Source organism: Panthera onca, chromosome A2 (genome assembly GCF_046562875.1).
Source record: "Panthera onca isolate mPanOnc1 chromosome A2, mPanOnc1 haplotype 2, whole genome shotgun sequence".
Taxonomy (NCBI): domain Eukaryota; kingdom Metazoa; phylum Chordata; class Mammalia; order Carnivora; family Felidae; genus Panthera; species Panthera onca.
In genome coordinates, this window is record NC_138340.1 from 3,793,474 (window position 1) to 3,809,940 (window position 16,467).

The 16,467-nt window shown below is 65.5% G+C and overlaps 1 protein-coding gene across 13 annotated transcripts in view; it reads left to right on the forward strand.

Moving 5' to 3' along the window:
* The window catches only part of KDM4B (lysine demethylase 4B), a 132,073-nt gene that overhangs the window by 99,908 nt on the left and 15,698 nt on the right, over positions 1-16,467 (forward strand). For 10 of the 13 annotated variants that reach the window (XR_013554356.2, XM_060629937.3, XM_078443558.2 and 7 more), the window contains 3 exons: positions 1,359-1,555; positions 8,751-8,852; positions 9,233-9,432. Coding sequence is in view for 11 of the 13 variants with exons in the window: in XM_060629937.3 (XP_060485920.1) it covers positions 1,359-1,555; positions 8,751-8,852; positions 9,233-9,432 (499 nt within the window). In the remaining 2 variants the exon portion in view is untranslated. Of the gene's footprint in view, positions 1-1,358; positions 1,556-8,750; positions 8,853-9,232; positions 9,433-16,036; positions 16,276-16,467 lie in introns of all 13 variants that reach the window. The other 3 variants (XM_078443560.2, XM_078443561.2, XR_013554357.2) reach the window with 2 other exon arrangements.

The window sequence follows — 16,467 nt, forward strand, 5'->3', positions numbered from 1 at the left end:
CATCTTCCAGAGTCTAGACCAGCCGGCCGCACACCAGGGCCTGTGCCACACCCGGCCCTTCGCCTGTTTTCCTAAATCAAGTTTTATTGGTGTGCAGCCACCCCTGTTCACTTACGTGCTCATCTGTGACGCGCCTGAGCTCCAGCAGCAGAGTTGAGAGGTTGTGGCGGAGACGGGGCAGCCCACAAAGCTGAAGATGCTCACTGCCTGGCCCTCTGCCAGCTCTGCCCTAGGCCAGTGTCCCCTCTGTTTCTCTCCCTTGTGGCAGTAGGATGATTTTCCAGCCCCGTCTCGGTCTCATCCCGCAGGTAAGTAGGAGACCAGGGCTGCCCGGGTTCCTCCTCTGCTGACTGAGGAGGGTCATCGGCTCACTGGGCAGAGCCCAGCTTCCAGAATCTTCGGCTGGCTTTTCTGGCCCATGACTCCCCGAGGTGTTAAGTGTCCCCGGGACACCTGCGTGCCTCCCGCACGGTGCCCAGCCCCGGGGCTTACGCTGTGACCTGGAGGAGGGAGAGGCTCCAGGAGCATGTGGCCCGTGGGAGTCGTTCAGGGCCCAAGAGGGACGGGTCTAGACAGCAGGGGAGGGGGCAAAAGGGACGCCATTTCAGCCTGTCTTTGCCACACTCGTTTGCCCCAGCGGTCGAAGCTCCCGGACACAAAGGAGCCTCCGGCCCAGGCAGCGTTCCTCCAGGCCGCCCGGCACACCGTGCCAGCCCCCTTCCTCAGCCGGTGCTCTGTGTCCGAGTTCTCGCCACCCCGGGGCCGGCGGCTGAGCCTCCGGGTCCTGGCTTCCTCTCCCCAAACCCACGAGGCAGGGATCGGGACCGGCCCGTGTGCGTCCTTGGGCACGTCCTTGGGCACCCTGTACCTGCTCGGAACCACTTGTGTTTCCTTTTTCGCTCTCGGCCTTTTGGGGCTGACCGCTCTTCCCTCTTCCTTCCTGACCTTTGGAGTTGCTGCTGTTACGAAGCATTTCTTGTGCATTTTTACCCACTTGGGGGCTCGTGCGTCCGACAGGAGGGAGATTTTGCTTAAAGCCGGCACCCGGGCGGCCGGAAAGTGGACCCCCGTGGCCTCGGGCTCCTGAGCTGCGTCTCTACGCCTGCTGACCCCCGAGGCCCCCACAAAGGGTCTGCTGTCCTGTCCCTGGACCGTGTGCTGGGCGGTGGCTGTGACCCCACGGGGGCGGGCCAGGGGCTCGCGCTGGAGGGCACGGCTTCCTCCCGGGACAGAAAGCTACCATCTCGCGTCTGAAGGTAGCCGTTCGGGAGAGGAGAGGGCCCGGGCCGTGGTCACCCGCCTGTGTTCAGCTCGCTGGCCACGGGCTCAGCGGGTCTCCCCTCCCCGCCCCCCAACAGTGCACGTGCCGGAAGGACATGGTCAAGATCTCCATGGACGTCTTCGTGCGCATCCTGCAGCCGGAGCGGTATGAGCTGTGGAAGCAAGGCAAGGACCTCACGGTGCTGGACCACACCCGGCCCACAGCCCTGAGCAGCCCCGAGCTGAGCACCTGGAGCGCCTCCCGGGCCTCACTCAAGGCCAAGCTCCTGCGCAGGTGAGTCACCCGGCGGCCCCCGAGCCGCTGCACCTGCCTGGCTCTGGTGATGGCCGTCAGTGAGTCCCGCTCTCACTCTTCACCGGGCTGCTGGCCGCAGGCTGTCCCCGACCTCCCTTCTCCCCTCCTCCCTCCCTTCTCCCCTCCTCCCTCCCTTCTCCCCTCCTCCCTCCCTTCTCCCCTCCTCCCTCCCTTCTCCCCTCCTCCCTCCCTTCTCCCCTCCTCCCTCCCTTCTCCCCTCCTCCCTCCCTTCTCCCCTCCTCCCTCCCTTCTCCCCTCCTCCCTCCCTTCTCCCCTCCCCTCTTTCTCACCTCCCCCTCTTCCCTTCCCCCCTCCTCCTCTTACCTCCCTCCTCCTCTCCTCCCTCCCCTCTCCCGTCCTCCCTCCCTCCTCCCTCCCCTCTCCCGTCCTCCCTCCCTCCTCCCTCCCCTCTCCCGCCCTCCCTCCCTTCTCCCCTCCTCCCTCCCTTCTCCCCTCCTCCCTCCCTTCTCCCCTCCTCCCTTCCTCCCCTCCCCTCTTTCTCGCCTCCCCCTCTTCCCTTCCCCCTCCTCCTCCTCTCCTCCCTCCTCCTCTCCTCCCTCCTTTCCCCTCCCCTCCTCCCTTCCTCCTCCCCTCCTCCCTCCTCTCCCCTCCTCCTCCCCCCTCCTCCTCCCCCCTCCCCACTCCCGTCTTCTCCCCCTCTTCCCCATCTCCGCCTTTCTCCCCCACCTCCCCCCTCCTTTCCTTTTCCTTCCAACCCCCCTCTTGCCCTCCTCCTCCTGTTTCTTCTCCAGGTGTTTCTCTGGCCTCCACTTCCCCAAACACAGCCGATGGGCCTCGGGGCAGGTGGCGTCAGTGTGGTCGGGGTCTCGGGTTCCCTCCAACCCCTCGTTCTCCAGCTCCCTGGAGGCCAGCCCTTTGGCCCTTGGGCCGCACAGTTTCCGCTCTGGGAGGACGCGTGCGGTCTGTCACCCTCCTGACAGTCCTGGGCGCGAGAGCCCTGTTTCTGCGCATGGGCGCTGCGCGGGTCCCTTCTCGGCAGCTCGCGGCGGCCGGGCTTTTTGCGTCTGTGGGTGCTCATTTGGCCCTTGCCAAAACGTGCTGTTTGGATTCGCGATTACAGCCGTGACTGCAGAGTTCTTTGCACCCCTCTTGGGCTCAGGGGGCCCCCCTCTACCGCGTGGACCCTTCCAGGACAGGGTAGTCGCTGCCCGGCCCGTTGCCCGGCATCGGGTGGGGGAGGACAGGACAAGACGACAGCGCCCTCCTGGCGTGTCGCCGAGGCCGTAGGGGCGCGGGGGGCAGGTCTGGGCTGAGGTGGAAATCAGCGTGGTGCCAGGAACCAGAGACAGCCAGCCGCAGGGCCCGGAACGTCGGTCCGTTTGCTTTCTGTGGGAGCACCCGGGCTCCCCGGGTCTGAGCGTTCACAGACAGCGTTTCGCCGGATTCCTTCTTGGTGCCTGCGGACCAGTCAGCAAATTCTTGCTGGGCCCCCGGCTGTGAGCCGGGACCTCGCGGTGAAGGGCCAGCCGGTCTCTCAGGGCCACTCGACTCCGCGAAAGCCGCTGTAGACGATAGACACTCGATACACAAATACACAAGCGAGCCTGGTGTGTCCGGGGAAAGCTTTATCGACGGACGGACGCTGAGGTTGGAATTCCGTATCATTTTCACCTGCCACAAAGTATCATATCACTGTGCTCTGAAGTTACTTCACCCTCAGCGGCACCAAACTAGGGGGCTGGCGGATCTGTGCCTCGAGCAAGGCTTTTCCAGTGCAGCCACTTGGTCCCTTCTGGCTTGATCTTGACCTGGCTGGCAGCGGACTGTGTCTCCCCGGGGCCTGGCCGCTGAGCGCTTGGGAGGCTGGGCCACATCCTTCCTTCGGGGAGCCCCGTCGCTGGCACTCCCACACTCTGTGGGGACGTCCTGGGAACTATTTCTGGGGAAAACCATCCTGGCCGGGTGGCCGTGCCGGTCCACAACCTGCCCCCGACCGGGCTGTCCTTGTTTCCACGTGTCCGTCTGTGAAACCGCGAATCTTGGGCAGACTCAGCCTCCCTGCGTGTCTCCCCCACCCCGGGGCCCCTCTCTCTGAGAATGTTCCGGCAGCTCCTGACAGCCCTTGGGAAGGTGAGACTCCCTTTTCCGATTTCTTTTGTTGTCCGTCCTTTTGATTTCTGGCCGGCGTCAGGCTCTCCCCACTCTCCGCGGTTCTTTGCCAAGAGCAGCTTCTTGCTGAGGCCGCCCCCAGGCCAGACGTGCATTTGCATAATGGCTGATTGATTGTGGCTCCGGCTAATTGGTCAACAGAGCGGATTGCCGGCAAAGAGGCAGCGCGGCCAGGAACGGAGTGGCATCAGAGGCTGTCGGAAGAGCCTGCCCGGGAAGAGGGACCACGGGCTGCCAGCCCAGAACCTTCCGTGCCAGAGGAAGCGCCCTGCAGCCCCGCTGCCTCGGCCGCCGCCTCACCCTCCTGGCCCCCTTGTCGGCCCCCGTGTCGTGTCGTGCACACACTGTTCCTTTCTGGAGTGTTCCTGCCTTGCGCCTCTCCCTTCCTCTCTGCCGACCGGACCGGGGGAGCTGTTTTACTCCTGCAGGGAGACTGAGTAACAAATTAGTCGTGATCCCAAGGATATAGTTGTCTTTAAAGCCTTTAAACATGGAAAACACAGCTGATTCCCTTCTCTTTCTTCAAAGTCACGGGTTGAGGGGGCCGTTCTCCAGAAAGGCTGACTGGGGACCCAAGGCCAAGCTGGATGCCGCTGTGCTCGGCCCGAGTTCAGTGACACTTAGAGTCCCGTGTGACTCTCTCCCGGCCACTGGTGCCCTGCCCCGACCCGCTGTGCCGGCCCCCCTGAGCCCCGGCCGGGATGGCACCCCCTGAACACCCTCCGGCCCAAGCCAGGGGCGATGCCAGCCCTGTCCCCACACCAGAGCCCCTCCCCTTAACACTGGGGACTCTGGGGGCCAGGTCACTCTCTGGGGGAGGACACATCCTGAGGTTAAGGAGCACCCCCGACCCAGCAGCACCCCCGGTTGTGACAACCACAGGTGCCCCCAGACACCATCTGGGGCCCCTGCCCAAGGGTGTGGTGCGGGGGGGCCCCTCTCCCGCCCGCTGCCCCCTCCATCCCGCGAGTGCCCACGCGGCTTCTCCGCCTCCTCTGGCACCTGCCGCTTGTCCGTGGTCCTTGCTCAGACGGGCTCAGCCGGGCCGCCGCCCCCTAGGGCTTCAGCCTTCCGGGTAGCACCCTCACACCGCACCCCAGATGTCTCCAGGCAGAAGCCAGGTGTTGGCCTCTCCGGGACAGTGATGTGGGCCTCTCTTGTCACCCTCCTGTGGGTTAATCTTCCACACCAAACAGGTGCCGCAGGCCTGCCTGTCTCGGGACGTGGAGTGCTGGAGGGAAAGGGGGAGAGTGTCTTGGGGCCAGGCGGTGGGGAGAAGGACTTTGGGCACAGAGCTCGCAGCCCCCTGTGCCCAGACGCAGCAGCCGTGCTGGCCCCGGGGGCCTTGCCGTGGCCTGAGTGTCCTCTGTGGAGGTAGAGACCCTGGTCGGCGGCCGGTCCTGTGAGAGCTGGCGCCTTGGGTGCTCTGGGCCCCTCTGTTGACCAGACCAGGAGCCCTTCACCTGGCCTGCTGCACGGGCGGGGGTCCAAGAGGAGCCCCCCACCCCCCCTCTCCTGCCGTCAGCGATCCCAAGAACCTGCTTCCGTATTGAAAATATTAGTGTAGGTATTTGGACTTGGTCCCAGTATTCAGTTCGTAGGAACCCACGGCAGACGCCCAGTCAGGCCTGGCCGGTAAATTCGTGTTCTCCTCCACCCTCTCCTGAAACCACCGCCGGGAGCCCAGAGGAGTGACTGAGAACGGCAGAGGGAGGGCAGCGGCTGAGCAGTGCCCACAGACTTTGGCAGGAAGGAAAGGGTGGGCAAGCGGGCCCGCCTTCGTGGCGCTCTCTGGAACGGCCGGGGAGAGACGCCGGGGACTCCGGTGGGCTGGAGGCTGAGTGTGAGGCGTCGCGGGGCTCGGGTTGAGATTCGGCAGAAGGTGGCGTGCGAGTCGGCCTCTCCAGTGAGAGACGAGAGCGGTGAGCCGCCAGCCACCTGACCCTCCCGGGCGCCACTGCAGGCAAGGAGGAGCCCGCAGCTCAGGAAGACCTGGCTCCAGGCGGGCGGGCAGACGGACGGACTGAGAGGCGAGCCGGGAGTCAGCTTGAGGAGTCTCCCAGAGCCGAGGGGTCGAGCGGAGGACGGGGCATCGGACAGCAGAGGCTCCCTGAGCAGCTCCGGCCTCTGCCAGGAGCTTTGGGCAGAGAGAAAAGAACATTGCCTGGCACCCAAGCGTTGCGTTCGCAGAGTTCCAAGTCGGGCACAGAGGACAAGAATGACCCACGCTATGCACACGTCACTATGCAGCTTCACAGCTCTGGGTTAAAGAGAAGGTCCCAGAAGCTTCTGGAAGGAACAGCCAGGCCCACATAAAGAACAAGAGACCCTAAAGACATTGGACTTTGCACCCATGATGCTACGAGCCAACACACGAAGGAGCAAGGCCTTCAAAAATCAGAAGGGAAACAATTTCCAACCGGAAAGTACGTACCCAGCCGGGGCGCCCGGGTGGCTCAGTCGGTTGAGTGTCTAACTCTTGATATCGGCTCAGGTCACGATGTCGCGGTTCGTGATGTCAAGCCCCACGTCGGGCGCTGCTCTGCCAGTGAGGAGCCTGCTTGGGATTCTCTCTCTGCCCCTCCCCTACTCGTGCTTTCTCTCGAAAAAACAAAACAAAACCTAGCAAAATTACCAACTCAATATGCAAGGGGATAAAGATCTTTCTAGATCTCTAAAGCCTCAATTTCCTTTCTTACTGAGGAAGCTCCTGGAGGATATACTCCAACTAAACAAGGGCGTCAACCAAGAAGGTCGTCAGATCGAGGGACCTGGATCCCACCCAGGCAAGTCCAAGGCAGTCTCAAGGGGACAGGCCCCCAGGTGTCACCGAGGAGTGTGGGACACCCTGCGTCAGAGGCCACACCAGGAGCTTGGGGGTCGCCTGGAAAGCCAAGCATCTGGGACGGGCCGATGACCGACTCTAGGAGGGGCGAGCAAAGAATACGACGCAGGCAGCTGCGTCGCTCGTGGATGGACGCTGTCTACAGAGTCAGAAAGACGGAAGGGAGGCTTTCCACCGCGTGGCACGTGGCGGCAGGATGGCCACACCCCGCGTGACTGCTGGCAGGCAGCGTGGCCGTGCAGGCAGCGGTAGGGGAGAAACCGCTCGAAGCAGGGAAGGCGGCCCATCTGGGGATCTGGCCCGGGGGGCGCTGCGACGGCCGCACTGCGTGACTCGGTGCCCGCTGGCTCCGCCCGGCTGCCACCAGTTCTCCCAGCTGACGTTTTCACAAAGCAGGGCTGTCTTTGCACGCCGAACTTCAGCTCGCTTTTCCTAGTCCGCCGCAGAGGGTGGCCTTCTGCCTCTGCCCGTCTGCCTGGTGCCACCCGTCCTGGGGGTCTCCACACTAGCAAAGGCCCAGTGGTGCTTGGGGGCTGGGGGCGCCCAGGGCTCTGAGTCCAGGATGCTCTGGGGGCCCAGGAAGGTCTAGGCTCCCTGGCACAGACAGGACCACCCCCCGGTCCGCCCTGGGAGTGGCCGGAGGCATCGGGAGTGGCCTCTGGTTCCGGGGTCGGGTGGGGGGTGGGTAGGAGGGGAGCCGAGGAGCCGGGCAGCTGCAGGAAACCGAGGCCAGGTGAGTTGACAGTGGGAGGACACCCTCCCGCTGGCTGCTGCCTGGGGCCAGCGTGGGGGTTCGCCTGTGGGCCCCCTGCCCTGCGGTGTCCTCAGGCCTGGAGAGAAGCCCCTCCTCCGGAGGCAGCTGGTGACAAGAACCAGCTGGGCCGTGCTGCTGTCCTGGGGCTTGGGCCCGTCTCTCCCAGAGTCGCTCCGCCCGGAGGCCCCAGGGGCTCTGTGGCGGTAGAGTGCGTTCTCCTCCCCCCTCCCCCCCGCCCCGGCCCCCTGGCTCCCGCGCCCCCTCCTGCCTGGCTCCTTGCCCGCGTGTCCTCCCGCCCACCCCACCCCGCACCCCCCGCAGCGCCCCGTGCACGCCATGATGTGTGTGATGCCATGCCTCCGCCCATGACGCCCCCTCCCCCGGAATGCTCCCTGCTCCCCGCCTTTGGTCATCGGAGTGGCTCATGTGCGAACATCACCCGGGGCCTGTCAGCCTGGCATCGCCTGGGGCTCTCGAGCGAGGCAGCCGAGCAGTGGGAAGGACCAGGGCAGTCAGCATTAGGGGACAGTCAGGAGAGGCCCTCCCCCCCCCCCCCCCCCGGCCGCAGGCGCGGGGCGAGGTGGCGAGGCAGCTGTCAGGAGCCCGTGTCCTGGGACAGCGGGGCGGTGGTGGGCACCCCCTGGGTGGGAGGTGGGGGTCCTGGCATCGGGAGCCCTCAAGGCTTCCCCGGGCCCCCTCCCGGCCCCAGTCAGGTAGCCCTGCTTTGCTGGGTGACCTCTTGATCCTTGGAGGTGTGACCACTACAGGGACCCCCCCCCCCCAGCCATAGGACCCCGTGTCCAAACCGACCTCACTGGGGCCAGACCGAGAGCCCCTGGGGGACGGGAAGCCGCAGCCATACCCTCCCGTCGGCATTGCTGACAGTGAGGGGGAAGAAAGGCTCGGAGGCGATGAGGCCTTGAGTCTGAGACCCCGTAGGGCTGTCCCCTCGACCCCTGCAGGACGCCGGTGACCCGCCCGGTGCGGGCTTCTCCACGCCCCAGCCTCTGCCTCTGCTCCTGGGCCCGTCACACGCCTTGGTGTCAGCCTAAAAGCCACTTCTCTCCCCTCCTTGCAAAGTCCCCAGAGCTGGACAGGGAGGCCCTGGCCTCTGACGTGGTGGCCCACCCACCCTGGTCACCATCTTTTTTACCTTTATAACCGATTCTGTCTGGTTTGCACTGAGAAGCCAGAGCTAAGCCTCAGGCGACTTCTCACTCGGGGCCGAGGGCCGCCCCCAGAGAGCTGTGTCCCCGAGCGAGGCTGGGCCCTGCCCCGGGGGCCAGCTGGGGACAGGCGAGCAGGGACCTCTGCAGCTCCTTCGAGTGAGGGGCACAGAGCAGGGGGACGGGGACGGCCAGGTGCCCGAGGCCAGGCCCTTAGATGAGGCATCCGGGGAGTCAGCACAGGTGCTAGAGAAAAACTCCCTGACGTTTACATTCTAGACAAATTAGTCTGAAAGAAAACAGACACTGGAGAAAGACTGAGGAGGACAGAAAGGCCAGTCTAGAAAGGAAGAAAGAGCAGACCAGGAGGCCGGGGCCGCCGTAAGTGCACCTGTCCCTGTGTGCAGGCATCTCCACCCGCCACCCTGCCTCCGCCCCCCCCACAGCGGCTCTGCCCCAGCCCCTGCCATCCCCCCACCCGGTCATCAGCACCCGCTCCGCCCCACGTGGTCCCCAGGCCTGTGCCCCTCCACCTCCCCTGCCCCCCACCACCCCCCCCTTCCCGGTCATCAGCACCCGCTCTGCCCCACACGGCCCCCCGGGCCTGGCCCCCCACCTGCCCCCTGAGCCAGCTCTGCTGGCCCCGTGACGGCCCCTGGGATGCCGTCCGGGGCTCCGTTCTGCCGGCTGGGTGGTGGGGCGGCTCAGACGGGGCTCCTCCCTGTCACTTGGCCTCCTGGCTGATGACTGTCCCTCCCCAGGTCCCACCGGAAACGGAGCCAGCCCAAGAAGCCCAAGCCGGAAGACCCCAAGTCCCCAGGGGAGGGGGCCGCTGGGGCCGCCCTCCTAGAGGAGGCTGGCGGCTTGAAGGAGGAGACCTCACAGGAGGCCGACCCCGAGGAGGAAGAGGAGGAGCCCCAGCCGACGCCACCGCAGGGCCGGGAGGCCGAGGCCGCAGAAGGTCAGTTGTGGCCGAGGGTCTCCTTCCTGAGCCTCGGCTGGTGGAGAAGCCAGCATCCGCTGTGCCTGCAGAGTCCCTGCTCTTGAGGGTCCGGTTCAGTTGCCCAGTTGGCAGTGGGGGGGGGGGGCGGGGTCTCACAGAAACGTACACTCAGGGGGGCTCTCCAGCCTCAGTTCGATTTGCGAGGGCCCGGCCTCATCACCCCAGCACCTCCGGATGCCATCCCTGGGTACCAGCCGGGGAGACACGGGCACTCGGCCCATAACGGACGTGTTCTCTGTCCCTCAAGTCAGAGGGCAGCTTGCCGTTTGCGGCCAGACACGCGTGCCTGTGCGCAGCAGGTTCGGACCCTCGCCCGGCCAGCTGGCTTCCGACGTGAGGGTGCACCCGGGGCTGTGCTGGGGAGGGGTCCCGGAAACGTGCCCCGTACACCATCCGAGGCCCTTTTGGCGTGGAGTGGTGACATGTGAGCGCTTTAAAGGTCCCCCACCCCGCTGTCGTCAGTGCTGCTGCTTTGTGGCTGTTTTCGTTCGCCCGCTGACGGCTTTCGCTGCCCACCTATGCGCCCGTCGCAGGTGCTCCCCGGGTACGAAGGAAGGGCCGGGCCGGGCTGGATGGCGGACCCCCCTGGGTTGGGTGGGGGGCACACCTCAGACATGCGGTGTCCCTCCTGGTGGCTGGCCGTTCGGCCCGTCTCGCACGCTCACCGGCATGCCGCGTGGCTCGTGTCAGAGATGACGTGACATCCAAGGGGGCTGCCCCGGGGCGCAGCCTGGGGCCTGGACGAGGGGCTGCTCGGCAGACAGGCCACGGCAGCCCCGCGCGCCCCGCGTGCACACAGGCTGGTGGTCAGGGCTCCGGTTGGAGAGCACCTGTGTGACCGGAGTTTGTCCGGTGAGGCCCTGCAGGAGCATCTCAGACAGCCTGGCACAGCTTTCGAGGTTCACGGTCAAGCGCGGGGGGTCTAGACGGCCCAGAAGGGCGGGGCGGGGCGAGGACAGGCGTCCCGACTAGAGGAGGACGACTTCGCCGCTGCCGGCGTGGGCACGGTCGCCTGCACGGAAGCGGGTCGGCGGCTGAGCCGTAGGGCTGGCCAGGCTTTGGGCGAGCGGGAGAGAGGTGATTCTCGAGAAGACGCTGCTCAGGATGACAGCAGCCGCCTCGCGTTGGCTCCTTGGAGGAAACCTGGCGGCAAATACGAGGCCTTTTCTGAAAAGTCAGAGACTGTTTAAAAAACCAGAAGAACCTCCACGTGACCGCAGCGACGTGCGTCCGGGGAGCTCCCCGATGCGACGACACGGTTTCCTCCAAACGCCACGCAGGCTCTCGCGGCCCCTTCAGGGTCCCCTCAGGGTTTCCGGGTGCCCCCCAAGTACAGACGGAGGGAGAGGGGCCGGCAGAGGTCAGGCTGCCCGATCGGACGGGACGGGAGCGAGGACACCCCCCTCGGCCGTGCAGGTGGCAGAAGGGAAGGCCACCGCTCCCGGCCCCAGGAGCAACTCTCAGACGTCGCTCGGGTGTCACACACTGCGTCCCGTTTAATTCAAGTTCGGAGAACACGCCAAGCCGGATGGCGCGTTGTCCACGGAGAACGTGAGCCCGCCGACGCTGCCGGAACGAAGCACCCCGGAAGCCAGAAGGCCGAGTTCGGGGTGTGGGCAGAGCCGGCTCCTTCTGAGGCTGTGAGGGAGAGTCTGTTCCGGGCCCCGCCCCGTGGCCGGTGGCCGCCGCCTTCTGGTCCTCCTGCCCTTCTCCCCGTCTGGGTCTCTGTGGGCGCGTCTCTGTCCACACCTCCCCCTCTGGGAGGAGACTGGTGGTGTGGGATCAGGGCCCGCCCTGACGCACCTCGTCTTGCGCCGTCTGCAGCGACCGTTCCAAGCAAGGACGCGTTCTGACGTTCCGGGGCCAGCCAGGGCTAGGACCTCACAGCGGGAACGCGGGAGCCGGTTTGGCCCATAACGGGAAGAAAGCAAGGCTGAAACCAGCGGGGAAACAGAGCACCTGGCTGCCCCAAGGGGCTCCCTGCCGGTGGGCCCCCCGGGGTACATGGGTATCACCAGCAGGGGGTCCTCTAGGCCCTGCACCCCCGTCACGCGTGCGCGGCGACCGAACAAACGCTCGTGACTGAGTACCCGTCCCATGAGAGGTGGCCGGTGGCCAGAGGCTGAGCCGTGTTGGGCAGATGAAGATTTCTCAGACGTGGGCTCTGGGGTTCACATCTGACCCTGGAGGCCGTGGGTCTGCAGGGAGAGTGAGAGGGGAGCCAGGAATACGGCCGGTTTGGGGTTCCGCCCGAGGAGTTGGGAGACTGGGTGGGGTGTCCCTGGCGGGGTTGGCAAGGGCCGGAGCAGTCAGTGGTCTGTCCCCAGCTGGGCGGGCCATGCTCTGCAGTCTGGGCCTGGGCAGGCGGTGTGGGTGTCCTCCCAGGGTTGCGCCCTGGGGCGGGCTGGGTTCTGGGCAGAGCACGCGGGTGGGAGGAGACAGAGGCGGGGATTCGGGACCCTGGGCCCGCCCTTGTTCTGCCTCCGGCTGTCCCCCCTTGGTGTGCCTGGGTCCTCACTCACCGGCAGGGCCCTCGGGGGTTGAACGAGAGACACCCTGCCAGATGCCAGTGCGTGGGGACGAGCTGCCTGTGGGGTTTGGTGGTAAGGAACTGGGTTTTAGCTTGAAGTGGCTTTTTGCCTGAGTGGAGATGGCTTTCCCGGGTCCAGCTGGGGCTGGATGGGGGGCTCCTTGGCCGAGCAGTTCAGAGGGTCAGGAGAGACCAGGGTTCCAGTGGGGCCTCCTGGGAAGAGTCAAAGCTGCCTCCGCGTCCGCTGGTCTGTCTCCTCCCTCCAGAGCAGACGCAAGGGGCCGTTGGCCTGAGGCTGGATGGGGGGCTTTGGGGGAGGGGGACAGATGTACTCACGCACCTGCGACTTGAGACGGTTTACCCAAATGCTTAGCGAGGGAATAAGGACGGTCTTCTTCATTTAGTTAATTTCAGACAGATCTTTGTCCTAACCTGGGATCACGTGAAGACAACTGTATCCCACCCAATCCCACCGCCTGGGGTCTCACTGGCTCTGGGCCGCTCCTGCCCAGTCCCATCCCGGTGACACCTGGGGCCTTGGCCTCCCTCGGTCTTGAGATGCCAAGAGATGCCCCGTCAAGTCCGCTTTCCCCGTGAGTCTCCGGCTCTTCCCTGGCTTTCCTGTTCTGAGACGGCTGCTGCCTAAAGCAGGGGCTCTGGGGTCCTCTGGGGGTAACTCGTGGAATCCCCAGCCCAACCGTGGGCCACGTCGAAGGGCCGTGCAGCCTCCTTCCAGCGTCTGCTGCCTCTTCCCCACTCCTTCCCTGGGACCCCATCAGCTTCCCGGGATGCACGGACCCCAGGAAGGGGGGTGGTGTTTGCTCACCTCCCCCCCCCCCCCCCAGTTCCAGATGCACCATCCGTGCTCCCTGCCAGGGCCGGGAGGAGGGAGGATCTGGTAGGGGGTGGCCGCTTTGGAGAGGAAGCCGCCCCTCTGGGGTGCTGGACGTGGCCGCCATGGCCGAGAGCCCTGTGCCTCAGTCAGAGGCGTCCTGTGAGACGTCCCCCGAGCCCTTGGAGCAGAAAACTCTGAACGCGTTGAATAAGCAAGTGCTCACAGTCGGGGGTGATGGCAAACGCACGTCGTCGGAAGAGTGGAAGATCTTAAAGTGCTTTCCAGACTTCCTTTAATATCCAAGCTTAATGTCCCCATGAGCTGTAAGTGCTGGGGCTCGTGCTGTTCGCCAGCAGTGGGGATTTTGCTTTGGGTTTGCGGAGGGAGAACAGTGAACGCTGTCACTCACACACCGCGTCCTGGGGGAGGCGGAGGGCAGGAGAGGAGGGGGCCCTGCGCACTCCGGACGGGCGGGATTCAGTGTCCCCGGGAGGAAGCCTCCTCAGGGCTGGGAGGGGCCGGGACAGGCGGTGCAGGAAGAGCCTCGCCCTGTGGGGCCAGGACCCCCAGGTCCCGAGCGCGAGCGAGGTAGGAAGGCAGCCCGTGTCCGCCCCGGTTGGCTGGGCCATCAGGGGCTCCCTCCTCCTGGAGGGTCATGGTCATCTCAGGGGAGCTCGCCCCGCCTGTGGCTAGTTAGTATGGCCGCTGTGCCTTCTCACAGCGGGGGCGGCGCCTGTCCCACCATCGAGCTGTCCCTCCTCCCGGGTACAGCGTGCCCCGAGGGACCCTACCCTGAGGGCCAGGCTGGCTCTAGACCCCGGGGCCTGGCCTCTCAGGGCCTCACAGCCCAGGGGCTCGGGCAGCGGGCAGCGCTGCTGAGCTTAGGGGCCCAGACCCTCCGGGAACTCTGGCGCGCTCCGCTTGGGGAACTTCGGTGCCCCAGCCGTGAGCTCCCCAACCAGGCAGGCCTTTCAGATCTGAAGGTGGGGGGTTCTTGGCTGTGACTTACCGTGGCACGTGAGGTGCTGGGACGTCCTCAGCTTGGGGTGGTGGTGGGGGGTGGTCCCTGCCATTCTCGAGGGAGGGGACGGGCTCACATGCGGGGGAGATCCCTGGCCAGGACCCTCAGCCCCGCCCCTGTGACTGTCCCCTGCTCCGTGTCAGGGTTCCCTCAGGCCCAGGCAGGTGAGGGGCTTGACACGGTCCCCCCGGCAAGGACAGAGCCCTGAGCACCCACGTGTCCTTCCTGGCCACAGGCTCGTCCCCTGGGTGTGTCCCCACTCAGTTTCCTAGAGCCTGCAAGATGGGAAGAGGCCCGGTGTGTTCTTCTTGGACAGTAAGGGCCTCTTGCTTGACAGTAAAGAGACAGTAAGTGGGTCCCACTGTCCTCCGGCTGGGGAGAACTCGGCTGGGTTTCCGTTCGGTAGGTTTGCACCGTCAGGGTGGGAGTGTCGCGCTTCCTTAGAGAACAGAGCCGTTTATCAGAAAGCGCGTCTTCCACAAGGAGGACAGCCTCGTCGCCCTTTCTGTAGATCAGCAGAAGCAGCAGGGCCGGTGCAGCCCCGACCTGCCTCGCCGCTCGCCCCTGGGGCCCTGGGTCACCCCCCGCCAAGTGTGTCCCTGCCCCCGGCACGTCCCCTCCTCTGCGTCTCCCCACCCCTGCCACGGCTTCCCCACGTCTGTCCCTGCTCGGGCTCCCCCCCCCAGCCACGTGGCTTGCCCCCCACGCCTCTCCCCCACCCCCCGACGTCTCTTCCCCACCTCGAGCCTCTTCCCTCCCACACTGTCTCTCCACCTCCTCTCCCTGCACCTCCACGTTTCCCACCCCCCCCCCCAGCCTCCACCCCAGACGCTTCTCTCCCACCTCCACGGGCGACCTTTCATAGCCATCCAAGCCCCGCGTCTGTAGGGGAGAAATGGTTTTGTCTGCAGAGCAGAGAACGTCTATTATGTGCTTTCCTCAGCCAGATAACTATTCATGAGGCGCAGGCAGGAGGGGGGCCTCGGGAGCAGTCGGGGCTCCTGCAGGGGGGGCGGTGGCACGGGGAGGGGGAGGAGTCCCACGGAGGCCCTCGGAGTGCTCAGGCCTCGGGCCATCCCTGCATCCAGGGCAGGACTGTGGCCTGCAGATGGGGAGCAGTGGGGAGGAGAGGGGAGGAGAGGGGAGGGGGCCTGGCCTGGAGCCTCCACTGCTCCCAGAGGCCGTGGGGTGTTGGTGGGGGGGCGAGTCGGCAGTTTGGCTCCGTCCCAGCAGTTGGGGCTGGCTGTCTGCAGGATGGGACGCCCATGCTTGCCGGCTTCCTGGGTCGGCACAGGTCAAGGGTGACGTGAAATACCCTCCCCTTGGGAGCCTCACCTCTTTCAAGGTCACGTAGATGGGTTTCTGCGGCAAGAGGTGAAACGGGGCCCTGTCGCAAACCAGAACGCAGGTGCTTCACCTTGGTGGCTGCTTTCTTGGAGAGGGAGGGAGCCCTGGCCCCCGGCGTATCCTTATTTTCCCCAGGGCCGGTTCAGGGAGACCCAGACCGTAGGTACCCTCAGCAGGGCGACCAGCTCCTCCCGGGTTCCCCAGGAGGCCCTCGGGCCTAGGCAGGCCAGGCAGCCTCTGCCGTCACTGCTCCTGTGACATCTTGCCCCTGGGGACCTGGGACATGCAGACGAGGGCCTGAGCGAGTGTGCCCATTCTCCATTGGGGCAGGCAAGGCCCGGGGGTTCCAGGGCTCACTGTGCTGTGGGCTCCGTGCTCCAGTGGGCCACCAGGCTGGTTATGTCCTTGAGGGCAGGGGTCCCCGATGCCTCATCCTGAGCACGGCGGGCCTCACGGGGGTCACGACCTACAGAGTTCCCTGTGGCTTCCACGACTGTGATCTCAGACTCACACGTACGTTCTGGCACCAGGAGGGCAGCAGCTGGCCCGGGTCGCACGGGGCTGAAACGAGGCAGAGCTGGCCCCTGCCCGGGTCTCCGGGGGAGAGTGTGTTTGTTCCCCGCCTCTCCCCGTTTCTGGAGGCACCGCATCCTTGGCTTGGGGCCCCTCCTCCATCATCAAAGCCAGCGGGCCAGGGTGTCTTTGACCCTTCTTCCGCGGGTCCCTCTGCCTCCGGCCACAGCTGGGAAAGATCCTGGGCTTCTAAGGATCCCTGTTAGTACGCTGGGCCCATCCAGACCTTGTCCTGCGATCGTTAACCCCTCCGCAGTCTCCCGCCACGTCAGGCTCCACATTCGCAGGACGCGGGCATCTTTGGGGACCGTGATTCCACCAGACATCCGTTCAGTTTTCTCTGATGTGCTGGCCCCCGGTTAAAACACCACTGAAGACACCCCTGGCCTGCCTCCCGCCCTGCCACCTGCCGGAGATCCCCCAGCACCGGCCCTCGGGGGTGGCCCTCCAGGCCCAGCAGGCTCTCCAGTTCTGCTCAAGCGACCACTTTTCACGGTTTGGGGTTTGAGGTTTCGCTTTAAAACAGATTCCACAGGACGTATGCTTTACGTGTAGAAATCTACAAAACCTGGGTACTGCCTTGCGTCCGTCCCGCTCCTTGATGACATTTGGAGCAGTCCCCCACCCCCACCCCGCTTTGCAAGAGTCCGAACCACAATGTGGCTCTTCTCTGGGGGACTCGCAGGA